The sequence below is a fragment of the Procambarus clarkii genome, chromosome 70 (genome assembly GCF_040958095.1).
Source record: "Procambarus clarkii isolate CNS0578487 chromosome 70, FALCON_Pclarkii_2.0, whole genome shotgun sequence".
In the NCBI taxonomy this organism is placed as follows: Eukaryota; Metazoa; Arthropoda; class Malacostraca; order Decapoda; family Cambaridae; genus Procambarus; species Procambarus clarkii.
In genome coordinates this window covers 18,111,428-18,134,596 of record NC_091219.1, presented here as the reverse complement: position 1 = coordinate 18,134,596, position 23,169 = coordinate 18,111,428, and the positions used below count along the sequence as shown (strand labels likewise).

General features: G+C 40.0%; 1 protein-coding gene across 3 annotated transcripts in view; it reads right to left on the bottom strand.

Annotated features, from left to right (window-relative positions):
- sws (patatin like phospholipase domain containing sws) overlaps positions 1-23,169 on the bottom strand; it is a 76,327-nt gene that overhangs the window by 52,474 nt on the left and 684 nt on the right. For all 3 annotated transcript variants that reach the window (XM_045770269.2, XM_045770270.2, XM_045770271.2), the window contains exons 2-6: positions 22,502-22,622; positions 21,568-21,662; positions 18,530-18,729; positions 1,759-1,853; positions 787-1,142 (exon numbers count right to left, since the gene is read on the bottom strand). In XM_045770269.2, the coding sequence (XP_045626225.1) occupies positions 787-1,142; positions 1,759-1,853; positions 18,530-18,729; positions 21,568-21,662; positions 22,502-22,622 (867 nt within the window). The remainder of the gene's footprint in view (positions 1-786; positions 1,143-1,758; positions 1,854-18,529; positions 18,730-21,567; positions 21,663-22,501; positions 22,623-23,169) is intronic.

Below are 23,169 nucleotides of genomic sequence, written 5' to 3'. Positions count from 1 at the left end.
CTAAATGATATATCTATTTTTTTAATATAACCAGTATAACAAGAAATTTACTATACTGTATATTAATCTTTTTTTTGAGATTTAAAATCAAAGAGATGAGGTATTCAAAATGAACAAATTATCTATCGTGATAAGTTAGCAAATGTCTTAACTATTATGCCTGGTATTGACTGACATAAGGTGACATACCATACTTAGAATCTTCCTCAAATATTTCAAGATAATGTGTAATGGAATGAAAAAAAAAATTAGGAACCAGAGTTCTTCCCCATCTGAACCTTGGTCTTTAAGGTATGAGAACTGTTCAAGTCTAAAATTATGATCAACTTTTCAAAAATTTATTTAGGCTCACTTGATGTAGTCACCAGAGATGGATACACAAAAATACAGAAAAAGAATGCCTATTAAATGACTTAAAATAGATGGGAGTCAAACTTCATTATGCTGAATAATGTACTTCATTACACTGAATAATGTAGACTAATTGCAGATAAGATTAGACAATTATTTACATGGTTATCATGGTTATAGAGAGAAACAAAGGAACAAAATAGATAAACCTCCTAGTTAAAAGCTCATGGCTTCAGTAAGAATAGGAGGTAATTATTCAACATATTAAAATTCATCTATGCTCTAACTGAAATTTTTTTATTTACAAATTTGAAAGCACACTTAATTAATACAATTACTGTAATTCAAGCAGCTAATTAATATAGCTTTACCAAGTAGGTGATCCACCATGCACTGGTCTCACACACACAAACAGTATAATAAGCTCATACTAACCCTGTTGATAAGTTCAGAAGAAAGTCCCAAGTACTGATGCAAAGCCATGAAAGTGACGCGCATCAAACGCACCATTATAATTTGCACCACCCGGACAAACATATCAGGGTACTTCCTAAACGTTTCCTCAAATGCCTTCACAGGAAATTTCATGACTATAGAATCTATCTCGGCTTTAGCTCCCACGGTTTTGTACGGCTGAGGGTGGCCGGTGAGCACGTCGCAGAAGGACAAGAGGGAGATGATCGACTCCCCTGGCAACACCTCCTTGAGGGCCAGAGTGGTACCATCAGGCTCGTTCACAAACACAGTAAGCTGCCCAGTCTGAACTATGTAGATATTTTCATCATTCTGTCCTGTATGAATGAAACACATTGTGCTTTGAAAAAACTGTCCTCGCTGGCACACTATTAACTTCACAACATTTGTAATTGGAGGTCATGCAAACATCATTCTATAAGCAATGAAAATAATCAGTTGTATACGTTAAAAACTACACTGACCACAGTACAACATTTGCAAAGATTTAAATATTTAACAACTAAAGTGTTCAATATTTTCACGATTTAACATTTGCATTAATTTACTAAAGCCAAAAAAGCTGTAAAATAAAAATAATAAAGCCACTGAACCTTAAAACTTTGATACAAATAATTAAAAATAATTAACACACATTATAAATCCTATAATCACATCACTAATAAAACCTATTAATAAACTAAAGAAACTTGTACATTACCCCTTAAACAACTCCCATTACTGTCTGCAATTACCTCCTGTGCTCCAAATTGCCATATCAGATTGATCTTTATGGATAATGAGTACAGTACTTATTTTTTTACATACTCACCACAAGGTAAGACTTGCTTTTTTTTTTTTTTAATTAACTTAGCCGTTTCAGGATTAAGGATGTCTGGCTATTAACTATTTCTCAAGGTAGTAACGATCAAACTGCCACTGCACTATACTAACCCACACAAAACAGTGTCTGTCCCTTGTAGAGATGAATGGTCTGGACACTCTTACACAGCTCAAAAAATAATGGCATGTCAAAGTGGCCAAAAACTCTGGAAAGAAAACATAGTTTCATTTTAAATATGCAAGCTCATCTTTCATTACCTAACAGTTCAAGATCATCTGAATGAAGAATTCAATCCTTTTGAAAAAAAATTTATTGTACTTATATTTAGTTGGTCATACTAATGACCAACTTTAGTTGCTCGTTCCAAGGCAACCTGGGACACGCTAAAGCATTCGCTTTGAAAGCTTGCCAGCGTTTTTCTTTAATTTTTTTTCAGTTTTTAGTTCAATTTGAAAAAACAATTCAGACAATGCCTGACCTAGAGTTTGATTTCAAAATGATTACCAAACCAACAAAGCTCTTTTGATTTAAGTCAACATTAATGATAACATACTGTATATGTAACTATTCAAGCATCTTCCGATGTAATTTATAATTTCTTTAACAATTTCAACGATTATTGACAGGTTTAAGCAATATATATTTGCTATAAATTCATTAAAACTAATTCTCATTTAGGTTTATCTGCACATTCAAACACGTAAGCAAGTTCATTAGCCAGAGTATGTGTGCAAACTAGGAATGTGACCTAAAGAGTATTTTACATGTGTAAATCATGACATACTATACTGTACCTCTCCCTTTACATTCTTAAGACTTGTACGTGGTGCTTAAAGATAACCTCAGCAGCCCAAGATCTTGGAGTCTGTATGACAAAGCAATATGTTGTTCTCACAATTATAGGAACCACACAAGATTGTTTCATCTCCTGACACAGGAAACCTAACAATCAAATAGATAAATCTCATCCCTGCAAAAATGCTACAATACATATTGTTTAGCACACAAGATTGAGTTTGTGAAATGCCTGCAGAATTGTTACTAAATTTACACCATAGCTTTCAGTATACACCACCAATCATCATCAAAGCTCCAGCTTACTGTATAAAACCAGCGTTGAATTTAATGAGACTATTTTCTGGGTGAGACCCGGAGGCTTCCTGGAGCTTATCCAGGTTGATATGCTAATGTCAGACTTTGGCATCAGTCATGTGTATGGAGTTCTGTGGGCCTACTGGGGACCACGAGCCAAAACCTGGCCCCCCTCAGAGAGGCATGGGAAGCAATGGCCTATGGCAAGGACCTCCAGAAAACTTCATACTGCCGCCTAGAAGCCCCCAGGTGGGATACTAACAAGGAAGCCACCTGATCACCATAGAGATGATGATAAACTAGAGTAAAAAATACCATACGCGAAGACTCGAGAAGATCGAACCAGCCATGTGACGCACCAGTTCAATCTGCTGAAACAGCCCAAGCCACGGAAAAATCTCCGGGTTCAGTCACCAGCTACCACAGGGCCAAGAGGACTACTCTACCCTGATAAGTCTCCAAGCGAGTCGGGACCTGGAGCAAAAGCTGAACCGGGGGAAAGAGGTACAGGAACCCCCACCTCGACCAGTTCTGCCGAAAGGCATCGCCCCTGACGGCCTTGGAGTCGGGAAAGGGCACTACATACAAGGGAAGGCGCCTCCACCACACTGATATGAAGAGGTCCACCTCAGGGCACCCGAACGTCCGGCAATGCCAAAGGAAGGAGTCGGCATCGACCGTCCATGCCATAGAAAGGGGAACGAAATGAGACAGGCCGTCGGCCAGGAAGTTGGACACTCCCCACATGTGAACAGCCAGGAGAGCTAAACCCTGAGAACTCAGCAGACGAGTCACTGGAAGCAACCAGCACCAAAGAGCCAAGGACCGCATCGAACCCCCCGGTTCAGGCATTGGACCACTGGGGAGCAATCCGAATGGAGCCGGATCATTGATCCGAGGGCGACCTGAACCCTCGACAGCGCAAACCACACCGCCGCGAACTCTCGCGCTGTACAGTAGGCCTGACGGAAGGACAAAAAGGTGAGACATTCTAAGAGCCTGGGCCCAGACAGATTCCAGAGAGGCGGCAAGCACCGCCTGCCTACACACGAGCCGGGAAGCATAAAACAGGGAAAAGGCATCCCGCAAGATCAGCGCAAAAAGCTTCAACAAGGCAGCCGACAAGCGAGCCGCCAAGCCAAAGGCACTGGACCCAGGAATAGCCCCAAGTGTCCCCACATGCTCTGCAAGGCAGTCCGAAGACAGCTCCAGGAGAGAAAAGAAACGCAAGGCTGAAGCCAAAAGGCCACGGGTGCGTGAGTCCTCAGCAACCTGTGTCGCCGAAAGGGAGGGAATCTGCACATGGAGCTGTAGCATGCCAACATCCCGGGGAAGGGCCGGGGCAAACAAACACTCATTGAGGTGCTCAATGTTGCTCCCAGGAAAACCTGAACCACCGTGGAAGCCTCGCGCCACTCGAGCGTGCGGGTATGACAGAAGGAATGCCAAGCTTCCAAAGCAAACACAGGAGAGTCCGCCAGCCAGGACAACTCCAGAACCTCGTAATGGACCCAGAAAGGGAACGACGGCCCAAACCTGAAAGAAGACGGAACCATAAGCGAGGCATAATCCAGGTCACACAGGAGGTAAGCCGTCAGGGCCACCCGCACCGCAGACTGTAAGATGCAGTAAGCTGAAAACCTCAGGAAGGACAGAACCGACACACCAGGGAGGGACATGGAACCGAACCCAGGGAGGGGCGGACACCAAATCCAACAAATATGCAGAGGGGGGATAAGAGAATCCCACCCCTTGTAACAGAATGCCCCACTCAGAGGGCAGAAAAACCCAGGCAGGGTCCATTGGGGCCCAAGGCCCCCAAATCAGGCCCTCCCTCTGTCACCACACTCACCACACCCGAAGGGCCTTCCCCCGAAACTGCCCGAGTCTCAAGACCAGTTAAACCCTGCCCCGACTCAAACTCTCACACGATTCGGGGCCGGAAGCCGGGGGGGAGGGGGGACCAGGAGACACCTCGACAGGGGAAGGACGAAGGGGTGCAGACTGAACCAAGGTTGAAGCGACCCCCACCAGCAAGTCTAGGTCACTATAAGCAAAACGGGATAGCCTCGGAGCATCTGGGTGAGCAACCAACTGAGCGCGTTGCAACAACCTAAAGCGCATATGTAACGCCTGCACACCCTATACCCGTAAAAGATCATCATTAGACTGGGTAAACTGAGTCACAAGCAAGCAACAGAACTTGCAGGACTCCTGGTCGAAAGTGTCCGACCCAACAGGCAGCATGACGGAGGCAAAAACAGTGAGTCACCCTGAGACAAGGGGACAGAGTAACCCTCAAACACACCCCCTGGGGTTTCCCAGGGTCCTGAGATGGTACTCACACTCAGGGAATCCCAGGCAGGGTACTGCTAACTGGCGCCCAAAACTACCAAGCAACTTCCTAAAGCTGAACCCCAGGGACGTGTACACTCACAGGGACCTAGCAAGGGGCACCACCAGAAGAACCATGTCAGGTCATACACCAAGGGGCAACCAAGGCAGACCCCCCTCCCTCTACAAGGCAAAAAGAAAAACAAAACCCTGCAAGAGGACAATATACTCCAAGGAACAGAGCCAGCCGCTTTGAACGGTGAAAATAAGCTGCGCAGCACCCTGTGCCCCGTACCAGTGCAAACCGCTTCTTACCCTAAGGTAAACAAGGGAGACAACACCCAGGCACCCAAAGGGCAGCCGAAAAACTGAGCAGATAAACAGCCCATCAGAGGCAAACCCCAAGGACCTTGTGGAAGGGAACCCCAAGCCTCAAGGGCAGCACTTACAGGGCACCTAGGGAAGGTAACTCTAGGTGCATGCAGCCTACTGAAGAATAACCCCTGGCTCTCGCACCCCTGGAAGACAGCCATCACACTCGAAGTACAGTGCTGAGCCAGAGCACACGACCTCTGCCTCTAGCATCAGCCTTAGAACTGACGGGTGGATAGCCGGCATGGGGTGTGGGGCTTCTCCTTCCTCCTCCCAGGGAGAGAGAAGCTGCGCAGACAGCGGCGCGGCGACGTGTGACGCCATGCTCGTTTGCTTGTTTCTTTTTTGGAGTTCTATCCACTTGTTCGGCTTTTGGTAGCAAATTTTACCAGAATAGAGGTTAGTTTTGGGATGCTTACCTTTCTGGGTGCCTGACCCGATCGATGGCAGACATAGAATGCTTCCAATCACACACGGGTTTCTATAAGCCATTGCTCCCCATGCCTCTCTGAGGGGGCCAGGTTCTGGCTCGTGGTCCTCGGTAGGCCCACAGAACTCCATACACATGACTGATGCCAAAGTCTGACATTAACATATCAGCCTGGATAAGCTCCAGGGTCTCCCCCCCAGAAAAACCCACACATCTGCAGGGAGCAAAGACTACAACATGCATACCATGCAAGCCAATTCTTGTGAGCATTACTCACTTGCTGCATATGTCATAGTGATTGCTCCAAATTTTGCATGCAATATGCATAGTTCTGTGCCTCCCTGCAGCTAGGGTATCTATCATAATTGTAACAACTGGCTCTTAACGACTGTGTAATTCTTACGTCATATTAGCAGGCAAGAAGAGCTTTATATGGTGGTTTATATAAGTGCAAAGTGACAATCAAAGAAAGCACAGCCTCTTGTATAACAGCTTAACTGAAAGGTTAATTCAGGATTATCACTTCAATCTTTTTTTCTTGACAAACCAAGTTAATTTCTTTTTTTTAGTGGGAAATTGTTAGGACTCTCAAAACTATATTTTCACACAAGTTCCTAACAGTGTAGTTATGGTTCTGCTATGCAACAGATTAATGAATGCAACCACATGTACTAGTTGGTGATACAATGTTTCTAAATGACAATGTGGTGTAAAATTGCAATTGCAATGGAGTATTATTGTTAACAGATAAAACAATCCATTTATGTAACATTTTATAACAGTTATTCTTTCAAAGTCAAAATAAGCCAATGTCAAACATGGGTCGGCTAACCAATGACAAAAACCCAAACTAAATAAACCTATTGAGTAATTCACTTAACAAAATATTCTTCTGAGTAATAAATTATAACTAAACTGTGAAACTGTGACCAAAAACCTGATAGAGAAGATTATACAGCACAACCTCGATTCAACGAATCTCCGGCTAGGTCGCACACTTTTCAGGCCGAATTTACTCACTCACCTGGTCCTCACCCGGTGAGGAATTACTCACCCGGCCTGACGAACAAATGGTTCCCCGAAGCGGGGGATGTGCAGATTTGATTACAATGTGGGAACAGAGTTCACAGAGTGGTGGAAAACTTTCCCATTGTATCACAGGTTACAATTAATAATTCCTTCATATTACAAGTTGAATCACACAAGTGGACTACACACACGGACCAAACAAGTGGTCCACAAGTGATCCACAAGCTTACGATGTTGGGACAGAGTTCACAGAGTGGTGGAAAACTTTCCCATTCTATCACAGGTTACAACTAATAATTCCTTCATATGACAAGTTGGATCACACAAGTGAACCACACAAGTGAACCATATGAACCAAACACCAGCAGAGTGGTCCACACAAGTGAACGACTGTTTCCATGATCTTCGTTCACTGATTTGTGGCACATGTATCTTTGCAAATTAATTTAAAGGCTGATGCGTGAATAGCTAGCTAATGTGTTGAAATCTTCTTATATACATTTTCTGTGATGAAACAAAATGAGTGAGGATGGTAGACAGACAAGGGAATTCTGTACCGAAAACTTCACTTTACAGTGAGGTTTCACTCACTTTCGTCTGTGTCATCATAGTTCAGTGACCCATGACTTTGAAAGTTTCAGATTAATCAATAATTTCTAAAACTGGTGTTTTAATAGCTATTTATTATCCTAATTAAACTAAACTAAATATAACCAAAAATATACTATAATATGATAGATATCTGCTATTTGAGAAATTATTTATGTTATTGACGGCACAACTCCAGCACGAGTGGACGGGTCTAATCTGTGTAATTACCTAAGTGTAATTACCTAAGTGTAGTTACAGGATGAGAGCTACGCTCGTGGTGTCCCGTCTTCCCAGCACTCTGTCATATAACGCTTCGAAACTACTGACGGTCTTGGCCTCCACCACCTTCTCCCCTAACTTGTTCCAACCGTCTACCATTCTGTCTGCGAAAGTGAATTTTCTTATATTTCTTCGGCATCTGTGTTTAGCTAGTTTATATCTATGTAATGTGCACACAACATGTGCACACAACACCATGTGTGTTTCATTAGATTTCGTCGAAACAGTTCAGTGACCACCGGCTTCAAAATAATAAAATTAATAAGTCAATTCTAAAATAAGTAATTTTTTTTAGCTCTTATTATCGTAATAATGTTGCTAAACTAAATATATAACTCAAAAATATATAATTTGATGTAAATCCAATACTTAGGAGAAATTTGTATTACTGAATCTGGTTTAAACACCATCCTACTGTAGGGCGTATAGACCTTGTTTGCGTTCGTACAGTAGGCACCCAGAGCCATTAGCTTTATCTGCGAGTGATGTGTTTATCTGCCGGTGTAAGAATAATCGTGGAATTTACCATTTTCTTAACTACAGCTGTATTGTTATACAACAAGATGTCTTAGGGGGCTTGCTAATAGTGCCTTATTAATGCCAAAAATGAAGCAATATTTTGCAAGAACTAGTAGCAGAAAATCAACCAGCATAGCCGTACCCAGCACAAGCACAACCGTACCCAGCACGAGCACAACAGTACCCAGCACCAGTACAATAGCAGCCAGCACCAGCTCAGAAGCAGCTGAAGCAAACACAGCAGCAGCAGCAGCGAGCACCACACACAAGTGCAGAGTGTACAGTTAGAATAAGCGTTAAAAGTTAAGTACTGTACATAGTGTTAGTGTTCAAATTAAGATTGCAGTACAGTAATTTGGGTGTAAAATAGTTTTCATAAACTGTATTGTAGTATTCAACATACAGCAGAACTACTTATCAATACAGTGCTAACGGCATAATACAGTACAGTATGTATTTACTGTACAGCATTCACAACTCCATGAGAATTCAAGATGGACATAACTCCAACAATAAGGTAAATAACTGTAGCAGTATTTTTTCGTAGAGTAGTAATATATAGGTACAGTATATATGATAATCCGGTTTTATTGTTTAAAAAAAAAAAGATGCAAATGCCTCTTAAGGTCACCTCTTGCAATGAATCCAACGCTGCAACGCACCGGGATTGGTCCCATATAGTGCACTGAATCGAGGTTGTACTGCACATATAAAAACTATAAAAACTTCAGGAATACTGCAGCGTATATCCAGGGATGAAGAGATGCGTGCGACGTTCCTTCATAGTTCCAGGAAAGCAATCCCAATAATCAAGTAAAGAGGTCACCACCACATGATCATAACCACACCATTCAATAAAGGGCTTCAACTAAGGACATTTTATGTACATCAGCTTAATGTCTAAACAAAATGTAGGAAATCTGTTAAGAACTGTAAAGAAATGTGCAGTGCACCAGCTCAGAATGTGCAGTGCACCAGCTCAGAATGTGCAGTGCACCAGCTCAGAATGTGCAGTGCACCAGCTCAGAATGTGCAGTGCACCAGCTCAGAATGTGCAGTGCACCAGCTCAGAATGTGCAGTGCACCAGCTCAGAATGTGCAGTGCACCAGCTCAGAATGTGCAGTGCACCAGCTCAGAATGTGCAGTGCACCAGCCCAAAATGTTCAGAGCACTATGCCAGAACATCCAAAACACTAGCCAATAATATGCAGTGCACAAGCCCAGAATGTGCAGTGCACAAGCCCAGAATGTGCCAATTTACAATGAAAGATCCAATGTAAAACATTAATAAGCATCAAAGACAAAATATTAGGGACAGAGTTTCTTGTTTTTGTAATTATCTTACCATGAAAATTATAAATTATAACCTATTAAGGTTATAACCTATTAAGTTTGGAAGACAGACATTTGATTGGCACATAAGAAACATTCAAAGAAAGAAACCTAATCAACAAAATTTCAAAGACAAAAAGGAAGTGGGGAAGACAAAAGAAATCCTCATTACACTATTTCATAATAAAAATTCCGTAACTAATATTTACTATTAACAATTCAAGATTTTCAAAAGCACAAAGTCAGGTAGAACAAGGAACAAAATAGTTACATTAAATTATGAAATTCAATAGACTTTGATAAGTAAAGGAGTGTATGTGCAAGGCAGCATGGCCAAATTGATAATGAAAGAGCGAGGAAAGTGGATATAACCAAGTCTGAGGGTAGTAGAGGGGGTTCAGACAAGTTATTATGCGGGGAAAAATGGGAACATGCAGGTGCAAAAAAATCACCGTTGAATGTTATTTCTTTTCACCTATTGCCTCTGTTCAGAGAGAATTACGTAGGCACCCAGGAATTTGCAAGATGCTATGGGTAGTTTCCTAGGAATGGTCAGCATTTGACCTAGGGAGACCCCAGTAAGCCTAACAGGCTTCCTGTCCCTAACAATGGGAAACCACATGCAACAATGCACAAGAGACAAATAATTGAATGGAGGTAGTTTACCAGGTGGAAAAATCATTTTCAAGTGAAAATATCAGCAGAGTTTATGCAACATTTTGATATACCACTGTGGATATTTTCCGACGTGTGATGGCACTAATTTCCCGTAACAATGCTACATGTGGAAGACAGTAGGAAGGGGGTTTAGTAGCGTTGAATAATTTTAACACACTACCTCTATCAATAATTGTCCATCCCTTCCTCTGGGGTTCCGACCCAACTCATGAAAGCACCAGATGGGATAGTAATTATGGTAATAAGGAAAATCATAATGTGGCCCAATAATATGATCTAAAGAAATATTTAAGGCTGAAAAATAAAAATCAGTATTGGGGACTTGGCCTCAGTATAATTAGTACTGAAATGAAATTTTACTACCATATTTGCCAGTGGATAGGATGCATGTTTTTCATTCATTCATCACCAAGCAAATATATACAGTATTGTAATTACATGCACAAAATCACATGTTTCTTCCCTAAAAAGCCGCATGAAAAAATCACTTTTCAATAAATGTATGATGAAACATACTAAAAATGTCTTTCCACAAAACATCACTAACCTAGGTGCATCTTAGACCCCAGCAAGTACGGTACGGTATTTCATTCCAAGATTAATTCAACAAAGAGGTACAGTATAATGGGGATATACTTCATGGTCATGAATCACTAATAAGCCTAGTGGGTAGACTATAAGACTTGCAACGTCTACTCATATATAAATGTTGATGAACACTGCAAATACTGGAAGACATTGTGTCACTGGATCTAGAAGTGCTGCTGTCTAAAGCAATCCACTAGTAGGTGCTTCAAATATTCTATACATTAAGAAAATTAATATTTACAGTATAACTATTTCACTACCTATAATACTGTTTCAAGAAGTAACCATAATGATACTGGGAAAATGCAAGCTGTAAGACAAGCCAGTACATAAGCTGAACACAATACAAGTTTCTCATACGAGTACATCAAGACAACAAAACAAATAAATACACTAGCAATAAATATCAAAATCATTATAGAATTGTTTGCTTGGATACAGTGATGATCTAGAAACTTTTCTTATCACAGCCATCCAATAATAGCAAGTTAATAAAAGTAAGTGACATCCGAAAGGCAGAGAATGTCCGTAGTTTATCAGGTGAATAAATAAATGAATGCCATTTCAAAGCCAAGTTACTAGGGGGCAGAAATGCACAAGAATTGGAGGGGTCAGGCAAGCTAAAGATGGAGCAAGCAGGAGTGTACAGGGTAGCTCAAAATTTTTAACTTGGTGTAAAATGATCCAGAGTACATTACCTAGCCTTGAAAGTGGACCTGTGATGTGATATTTGTGCAAGTGAGAATTCTGAATTATAATCATTACTTTAATAGTTTTCATAAAAACATTCAATAAATGGATAAGAATCATTGCATCAACATTAAAGCCAATTCATTACCTAAATGAACATCACTGAAAAGTATATTTCAAGAGTCTCCAGAGCCTATTGAAATCCACAAATTTACTATTTGTGCTACAGTCCTTGTTGTCAGCAATACATTCCAAGTCCCTTCTAATAGTCATCGCACAACATGTCTGAACAGAAATTAAATATTTTCCCAATCTCAACTTAATAATCAGCGAACCAACATTACGATTCTTGTGTCTCCTAACAGTGTAGGATAACAACCAACAGACAAGATGAGTTAGCAGAGTCTGGGGTCTTGACATATACTATAATAACAAATGTTCTACACTGCGTGGCCATTAGTTCAAGTTTATGCGGAGAGTTAGCAGACCGAGGCATTACTCTTAGCATTCTTGTGTACCTAAAAATACAATCTAATGACAAGTTAAGGTTTCTCACTTGTTTTGAATGGTACACTTAGCTGATCTACGCATGTTATAGCCTATTATGAGCGGCATCACAGAAAATGACAGATTTAAGTTACTGATGAAATATTTTTGAAATATTATTCATGTCAAAACAATTACATGTTTAATGGCATTTAAACAGGCAATAACAGGAAAATATTCAGGTACATGTGTAACAGTGATTTGAGAGTTACAAATGTACAACTACAAAAATAAAATACAGTGGTAAAATAAAATCACAAACTGATGCAGTCACATGAACATGAAATGAAGTACAGGTAATGAAACAGTTGTAATTTGACACTTTTCCTAATAAAAAGTAATAAATATTTTATAAGAATTTGAATGAACTACCATACAGTACTAGATTTGTTTATTTTCTTATCTGTTGTAAAATAAAAAAAAATGTACATGGATGTAAGAGTAAAAAGTAAATTAATCTGATTGCCACAAATTAAAACATTTTCTTAGTTACATGTTAACACACGCTACAAAGTATAATGAGAATCTTAATACAAATTAAAAAATAATAAAGCAAAATTGAACAAAAATAACTGAAGTGCTCTTTCAAAGAGGCAATTGTCAACACGTATAATAAGATTCTACACGAGGCCACTGAAGGGGAGGAAGATACTACACGAGGCCACTGATGGGGAGGAAGAGTCTACACGAGGCCACTGAAGGGGAGGAAGATACTACATGAGGCCACTGATGGGGAGGAAGATACTACATGAGGCCACTGATAGGGAGGAAGATACTACACGAGGCCACTGATGGGGAGGAAGATACTACACGAGGCCACTGATGGGGAGGAAGAGTCTACACGAGGCCACTGATGGGGAGGAAGATACTACATGAGGCCACTGATGGGGAGGAAGATACTACATGAGGCCACTGATAGGGAGGAAGATACTACACGAGGCCACTGATGGGGAGGAAGATACTACACGAGGCCACTGATGGGGAGGAAGATACTACATGAGGCCACTGATGGGGAGGAAGATACTACACGAGGCCACTGATGGGGAGGAAGATATTACACGAGGCCACTGATGGGGAGGAAGATACTACATGAGGCCACTGATGGGGAGGAAGATATTACACGAGGCCACTGATGGGGAGGAAGATACTACACGAGGCCACTGATGGGGAGGAAGATATTACACGAGGCCACTGATGGGGAGGAAGATACTACATGAGGCCACTGATGGGGAGGAAGATATTACACGAGGCCACTGATGGGGAGGAAGATACTACACGAGGCCACTGATGGGGAGGAAGAGTCTACACGAGGCCACTGAAGGGGAGGAAGATACTACATGAGGCCACTGAAGGGAAGGAAGATATTACACGAGGCCACTGAAGGGAAGGAAGATACAACACAAGGCTACTGATAGGGAGGAAGATACTACACGAGGCCACTGAAGGGGAGGAAGATACTACACGAGGCCACTGAAGGGGAGGAAGATACTACATGAGGCCACTGAAGGGGAGGAAGAATCTACACGAGGCCACTGAAGGGAAGGAAGATACTACATGAGGCCACTGAAGGGGAGGAAGATACTACACGAGGCCACTGAAGGGGAGGAAGATACTACACGAGGCCACTGATGGGGAGGATGATACTACACGAGGCTACTGATGGGGAGGAAGAGTCTACACGAGGCCACTGAAGGGGAGGAAGATACTACACGAGGCCACTGAAGGGGAGGATGATACTACACGAGGCCACTGATGGGGCGAGAGATTCCACACAGGACCACTGCTGAGGGGAGATTCCACATGAGGCCACTGTTGAGGGAAGATTCCACCTGAAGCCACTGCTGAGGGGAGATTCCACACAAGTCCACTCATGGGGGAGATTCCACATGAGGCCACTGCCGGGGGAAAATTTGACACGGGGCAACTACAAGGGGGATGATTCCACATGAGGCTACTGCCGGGAAAAGATTTCACATAAGGCAATTCTGGGTGGGAAGATTCCACACGAGATCACTGCTGGGAAAGGAGATTCTACACTTGCCAACTGCCAGGGGTGGAGATTTTACACAAGGCCACTGCCACGGACAGATTCTGCAAGAGGCCAACATTATGCACAAGGCCACTGCAAGGGGCTGATTCTGTAAGAGGCCAGTGTTATGCACGAGGTCGCTGTCATTCTGCACGAGCACACCACATGTTATGCACGAGGTCGCTGGCATTCTGCTCGAGCACACCACTTGTTATGCACAAGGCCACTACTATTCTGATATGACAGTTATATCACACGGCAATGATGACCAAACTCTGTACAGCATCCATCATTCTCAATGCTAGAACCTTCAATATAGCTCGCTATTCACATCTGATCTCAAGAGACATTTTGAATGCCAGGGGATTATACAAGGCAAGTGCCTATAGAGATTCTACAAACAGCCACTTCCAAAAATAAGGAAACCGGCATTGAAGGATAAATTATTCTAGTAGGGTGACCAAACCACACACTAGAAGATGAAAAGACAATGTTTCGGTCCTTCCTGGACCATTATCAAGTCGATAATCGCTGCTTTATAATGGTCTAGGACTGACAGAAACGTCATCGTCTTTTCGTCTTCTAGTGTGGTTTGGTCAACATTCTTCAGCCACGTTATTGTGAATCATCACCTGGTATTCTAGTAAGCTTTATAAGGTGCTACATGGGATTTTGTTGTTGTGCAGGACAGTACAGCAAATCAGCTCACTTGAGATTAGCATGCAAGTAAAATTTATGTAATTCATATACTGTAAAAGTAAACAAAAATAACAAGAAAAATTACTGTATTCTGCATTTAGTAATTAAAATAAAGAGACTTGGATTCATGGGAAGCTCCGCTTTTGTTTGTTTCACAACTGTGTTATGAACAAGTAGCTTTGAATGCATGCACGCTGCACCAAAGGCTACCAAACATCATTATCTGCTCTCCTTATTCTTGGGAAGTGACCACCGATGAGCGAGAAGCAGTGATGTGCAAATACAGTAAGCAGAAGATGCTGTTGTGCTGGCCAAGGCCAAGAATGAGCAAAGCAGAATATCTTTTTTTCTACTTAACACTATCGCGCGCCATTCGTGCATGCTGCAGAAATGACGTCATGCGCCATTCAGTGAGGGTGAGCGTGCGGTGACACCGAAAAGTGTATACTCGTTTCAGTTTTCTCACCTTAATTCTCATGCTACGTCGTTCGTTTTGGTATCATTGTGTTCACAATAGAATTCTCTACAGGGGTATATGCCTATAAGGTCTAAAAGCCCGGAGTGACTCCCCACAGCAAAGCCTAAAGTCGGCTTTAGACCAAGACATTTGCATCAAAGTTATCCCAGTGTAAAATGCTCTACCTGTAAGTGTTTCACACTCATTGGAGTACTACAATTATTATGTTCAACATGCACACATTTTTTTAACGAGTGATTTATAAACAAATGTGTATATCTTCTACTATGTGGCTTTCAAAAATAATTCTTCCTAGTTTGCTGGGGCTAATTGTAGCAATTCATTAACTGCCAAACTACAAAAGCAGTCGTAATCCCCAGATGGCACTTGTCAAATTAACAATTCTGAAATTTCTAAAAATGTAAAAAGAAAAAACCCCGTAATATAATCTTTAAGAGCATGAAAGAAAGATAGCAGAGCTCAGCAGTAAAAGTGGATGCAAAAGTAGTGGAAACTCTTATGCTGACTAAAACCAAGAAAGATGCCTCAACTCTCACCAGTATCAAATTTAGAGCCACTGATATGTACATGAACACAGCCCTCATGAATGGAAGAGCACTCTAAAAATAACCCCAGCACAAAACAGCATAAATATAAATACTGTACTGTACATGCAAATTTCCTGTAGCCCTTTGGTAGCAGCATCTTCCATAATGTTTTGTTCCCACTGACTATACGAATATTGGTAAAAAATTAACATTTCCATTTTGTGTGTCTCATTACATTTTTGATAAGAAAAAGTCTTTGCCCAGGATCCACAGAACAGTTCCTCTCAATGTCTGCCTATAATGAAAAAAATATGAGGATAAATATGGAACATTCCTAGAAAATACAAGATGACCTGAACAAACTGAAAGAATGGTTTCAAGGAAAGGTACTAGATTTTAACTCGAACAAGTGCAAAGTAATGAACCTAGGCGATGGTTATCATGAGGTTATCTTGAGATGATTTCGGGGGTTAGTGTCCCTCTGGCCCAGTCCTCGACCAGGCCTCGATCCCCAGGAAGCAGCCTTTAGCAGCAGTCTAACTCCCAGGTACCTATTTACTGCTAGGTAACAGGGGCATCAGGGTGAAAGAAACATTTTACCCATTTGTCTTCACCTCCACCAGGGATCAAACCCGGAACCTCAGGACTACGAATCTGAAGCGCTGTCCACCAAGCTGTCAGCTGTCAGACGTCAAGCTATAGTGAGAATAGAAAGCCTGGACACAATTTACAGAATGGGAGAGAAAATCCTCTTGGAATGAGAGCAAAGCAGACTTCATGTGAAGGTCACATCAAACAGATATCATCATTGTATAGGCAAGATTGACCACTGTAAGAATTAACATTAGAAATTTGAATATGAAGTCATTCAAGACATTGCATACTGCATATGTCAGACCATTGCTAGAATATGCAGCACCAGAATGGATCCCTCATGTCATTAAACATACAAGGAAACTGAAATAATTTCAGAGGTATGCCACCCGGCTTATACCACAGTAGAGATATATGAAATTGAAATTGAAATAAGTTTATTGAGGTAAAACACACACAAAGGGATGAGGTAGCTCAAGCTACCTCATCCTCATCCTATATCATACTCAGAGATATATGAGTATGAAGCAGGCAAAACTTCTCCCCAAAACAAAACTCCAGAGATGAACCCAACGTATCATCTCTGGACGATAAGAGTCAGAGAAGACATAATTACCACATACAAAATTCTAGGGAAAATAGACAAGACAGACATGGAAAGACTATTTGGAATGGGTGGTGCATGAACAACTGAACACAAGTAGACATTAAGTATTGTATCCAAATGAGAAAAACACAACTTAATTTCTGAAATTTCTGAATATAGGTGTGAACAAATGTAAGACAAAAGTGAATTGCAGAAGGCAGACTCCATACACAGCTTCAAATATAGCTATGATAAAGCCTAAAAGGCTCAGGAACCCAAACACAAGATAGATAAATAAATAAATAAATAAATAAATAATATATATATATATATATATATATATATATATATATATATATATATATACATATATATTATATATATATATACATACATACATACACACACATATATATAACACTTCAAAACAACTGACGATTTTGGCCTCCACTATTTTCTCACTTAACTTGTTCCATCTACCACTCTGTAAAAGAAAACTTTCTAATATTTTTTGGCACTTTTGTTTCCTTAGCTTGAATCTGTGATCTCGTTCTTAAAGTTGCTGGTTTCAGGAATTCGTATATTTGTCAAATTGATTGATTCGTGTTGTTATTTTGCAAATGGTGATCATACAGTATCACCTCTTTCTTATATCTTTGGCATATTTAACGCCTCTAGCCTCTCTTCGTAACTCTTGTGTTTCAGTTCCAGAAGCCACTTTGATGCAGGGTAAAGTAAGGAATAAAGTATGCATTCATACATATATATTCATACATAATTTGCACCTTTACCAGTTTATTGGTGTACTTCTTAAGATATAGGCACCATATAATAGCTGCATATTCCAGTTTTGGTCTCACAAAGGTCATAAAGTTTGTTAGTATTTCCCCATACATGAACAGTATTTAAATGCAATTCTGAACTTGGAAAGCATAGCATAGGCTCCTCACAACAATGTTATTTATGTGGTCCTCAGTTGATAGTTTTCTATCTAGAATCACCCCTAGATCTCTTTCTTCATCAGAATTTTTTAACCTTTTTCACAATTTGTAGGTTGTGTGTGGTCTATTTTCACCAATTCCACATTCCATAACATGGCATTTATTCACATTGAACTCCATTTGAAACTTGTTGCTCCAATCACTTATTATATCTATACAAATCTGAAGGGCATTACAAATGTCTGCGTCTCCTTTCTTTCCCAGTGTCTTATCATCTGTAAGCTAGTTCATATAATTCTATATTCCTTCTGGTAGATCGTTTATGTAGACGATGAATGTTACTGGTGCAAGAACTGAACCCTGTGATACTCCACTTTGTGTGTGTGTGTGTGTGTGTGTACATGTACAGTATATATACATACATTCATACATATATATACATACTATATATATGAACGTACAGTACTGTGCATAACTACTGTTTATTTATAGATGTATATTTCTGTACATATAGCAAACATACATATTTTAGGTCAAACTCCTCACCTGATATTCTTAAGCATAAAGATGAACTCTGCTGGGACACTGGGATCAAAGTGAATAAGGTCTTCCTGGAGATACTCAGCAGGTGGCTCGATCACTTCAAGCTGAGGGGAGTCACGATCGGTGCGCCCCAACAATTTCCGAGCCAGACGCTTGGCCAACAATCGAGATGCCACAGGACGAGTTGGAATGTTGGCTTTGACCTACAAAGTGCCAATAAACATTTGGTAAATTATAATGTTGGAGATATGTACAGTATTGTTATCAAACTATGTATGAACTCTTGCTAGATTAAACTTAATTTACAGAATTAAGGTCAAGCATAATCCTTTTGTCATAACTTATTATTAATCTACAGTTACAAAATTTATTCTCCTTAATTTACAGAGGATAATTTTGACCATGTATATATTGGAGAAGAGCTACAAAATATGGCATTACTATGAGGTCAAACCATCATGACCATTAATAATAAAAATTATTGAATCACATTTTTGCCATGGTTCAGCCTCCACCCTTGCAGCCTCAGACACAAGCATAATGCATAGACCTGTGAAGCAGAAAATTTCTTATGGCCATACTGGCACTTTTCATACAAGAGAAAATCTTACAGCTATGAATTTAACACTGAAATGCAACTCGGGGTCATATAAATGCAGGCACTGGTAACAATGATACATCATGAAATATATGATGTTACAAGTCATTATATTGAACACTAATAAGTTTTCTCACAAGATGTTAAGAACAAAATATTAAAACACATTTGCACTAAAATTTAACCAACCACATTAAAAGCACCTGAAAACTAATTTCAATACACTGTAATTCACCAATATAATGTTCCCATAAGCAATATAGCATTTCTATTTACCAATCTCACAATTATTTCAACCCATCCTCCTGTTTAGACAGAACTTTTTGTAACTATGCACACCATAGTACAAACATTGACATACTTAGCAATTAGATAGTAGAATTTGGTACTATTCACTTTATAGTCCAAAACAATGAAGCAAATAAACAAACTTAAATATTCCTAGGCCTAGTATAGCACATATATGTACTATATTAGGCCTCAGATAGCTTGTATTATGCCTAGGAAGGTTATGTTAGTTTAGCTTGTCTTTGCAACATCAATACAAAATCTTTTCCGGTTTGTCCAAATTCAGTATGTGCGATTTCTACTTTATAGTTGCGTTGACCGTCGGTATATGTACGATGGTCCTCGTCATCACTATAAGAACTACCAGAACAGGACGATGGACTGAATTATTTAATTTTGATACAGCTGAGATGCAGATGCATAACCAATTCCCATTACAGTGGTTACCAAGTGTATGCTTCCACAAAGCTCTTGAACTGACTGAACTTTGATGCTTTCTAATGTCATCTTCCACTTTCTCATCTTACTTCCTTGTTATATGCTTTACCTAACCCAGATATTCTTACAATCAGGAAAGACCCAAACCTCATTTTTACTGAAACCTCTTGAAAGTTACCTTTTCTTTCTTGATCTCCAGCTACAACTTGAGAAAATGCTGCAAATACAACTATTATAAAAAATATAATGGGAATTCAATTTCTTAACCATAATTGTTTATAAATACTGAAAAATAATTTCTCATAATCCTCACAATGCTCTAATACATCATCATAAATTATCAACAGTATAGTATTTAAGTAATTGCAAAGAAAATAAACATTCTGTACATAAGAGAGTTGGAACACAGTAATACAGCCAGCTTTTCTTTGTGTGAATTTGCATTTAACTCTTCAGTTATGCATCACATATTATGATAGAGGTACATACCTAAATATGCTCAGACTGCACAGCCCAATCTATGAAGTAGTAGGAAACTGCCTAAGAGGAACAAGTCTTGCACATGCATTGGGCGCACATTTGCTTTCTCAGGCCTCCAGTAACAATCCCCTATTTTGAAAAAAGAATTCCTAAGTCCCTCATGTTCCATCTAGGGGCCCTAGTAAAATGAGGACCATATCTGGCAACACCACCACCCAGTGGTTGAACGTGGAGAGAGAGAGAGGGAGGCAGAGAGAGGGGCAGAGAGACAGACAGAGAGACAGACAGAGAGACAGAGAGAGAGACAGAGAGACAGAGAGACAGACAGAGAGACAGAGAGACAGAGAGACAGACAGAGAGACAGACAGACAGATAGACACAGAGAGACAGACAGACACAGAGAGACAGACAGACACAGAGAGACAGACAGACACAGAGACAGACAGACACAGAGAGACAGACAGACACAGAGAGACAGACAGACACAGAGAGACAGACAGACACAGAGAGACAGACAGACACAGAGAGACAGACAGACACAGAGAGACAGACAGACACAGAGAGACAGACAGACACAGAGAGACAGACAGACACAGAGAGACAGACAGACACAGAGAGACAGACAAACAGACACAGAGAGACAGACAGACACAGAGACAGACACAGAGAGACAGACACACAGAGAGACAGACACACAGAGAGACAGACAGAGACACAGAGAGACAGAGAGAGACAGAGAGAGACAGAGAGACAGAGAGACAGAGACAGAGAGACAGACACAGAGAGACAGAGAGACAGACAGACACACAGAGACAGACAGAGACACAGAGACACAGAGAGACAGAGAGACAGAGAGACAGAGAGACAGAGAGACAGAGAGACAGAGAGACAGAGAGACAGAGAGAGAGACTTCTGCTTACCAGTGGAAAGTTTTCTTTTAACACAATATTTGTGATAATTTTTAGGACAACTGCAACTGTATGTGTGAAAAGCGAGTATAATAACTGATCACTAAATACATAGTATATTAGATATATTGATGTAACAGTCTATTGCTCTTACCTTCAGTTGGATTCTGTTGATAGATAGAACAGGTCTTAATTGCAAAACCTTAACAGGTCCCAAAAGGAGAGCAGTATCCTACTTCTTTATACATAAAGACATCTACAACACTGAACACCAACTATAACAAAACATACCATAACCTCATTCAAGCAACACAGTAAACATTACTTACTTTGCGAAGCATCTTGCAACCATAGAAATAAATTTTATCACGTTTTCGGAACCGTGGCCGAGTTCCAACACCCACGAAGTCCTTGACATCATCAACTAGAAAATTAAATATAATAAATAAAATAAATTTTATAAATATTAACTATTATAGAGAAAATTATGAAAATTTAAATAAATATTATGTGAGAAACAAATTTTAAGGATTTATCTTAAGAGTGATAATTTTAGTAGAAAACCTAGAAGTACTGAAACAGCTCTCCCAGATCTTATTTAAAATATAATTTAACACTAAATATACTGTAATGGGATAAGATTTCAAAGTCTGGCCATAACTGTACTGAATACTGTACTGCACTGAATTTTGCTCATAATACATACAGTATATATACTCACTTCCTACGGTGTAAAAATACATCGTGAACTTTTCTTGTACTGTACCAAGAGTGAATATTTTTCAACAGATTACTACTACAGGACTGATGTTACATATTACTGTACAGTATTTATATTCCACTATATATCATTAATGTCAAGAGCAGAGTAGTACACAACAAATTACAGTAACATTTCCAAAATGACAATAAAGGGTTACCTTGAGGTGCTTCAAGGTTAGGGTTAGCAAGAATAATTTTTATTTTCTTTAGATTTCTGACTATAGTACAGTACAGTACCAGAATACAGACAAGAGTACACTATATACTGTACAGTAATATGCAAGAAAAACAATTATATAAGTAATGACAACAGGAAATGTATACAAATAAAAAATAGAGCAGAACGAAAGTATAACACCACAGTAATTTGCCTATTATAACATCATTATAATCTGATTAGTATAACATCATGAAAATCTGATTAGTATACTGTATAACAATTACAGTTCGAATTGTGCCTGGTTTGGAAACACATGGGGAAACTGATTCACTGATCCTCACCTTTGTTTTTTAGTTCTCGTTTAATTTCCTCTGTTATTGCCTTGGGATAGGTAATATATAATCGGACCACCACCAGGGTCATTAGCACAAACAGCACGCATGACACCAGTAGGAAGACAACCTGTGAATATGAAAAGGATTTTTGAATGAAAGTCAAATAATTATTATTGTCATCATTATACACCACTGTCAGGATATAGTGTAGTCAAATCGTACACAAGACGGTTTGACAGCTTCTCATTGTCAAAACTGTATAGATTATTTGGGTAGGAAGTACAGTACTGTATTAGCTTAAGTTGTGCAGCATTAAGATCAGCTGGGCTACGTTAGGTTGTGTTTGCTGGGTGCTCAAGGTCAGGCTGAAACTGAGAGTAGCCAGCATATGGCAAGGTTTTTTTTTTTTCTACCACAAACGTGGCCACACATTTACAATGCTAACCAGCATATATACATTTTCTTCTGTCCTCCATGGACAGGGTTAAAGATGTGTTAAACATATGGTTCAAGGGTTTATTGAACAATCAACTACAGAAGGTGATTCGGTGCTTTTAAAATGCTATGCTAACCTACATACGTAAATACATAGATACACAGATTTACGTATGCCCTACATAAAGTGTTTGATGTGGCAAGGTGGCAGGCAGCATGTTTAACACCCCTGGTATAGG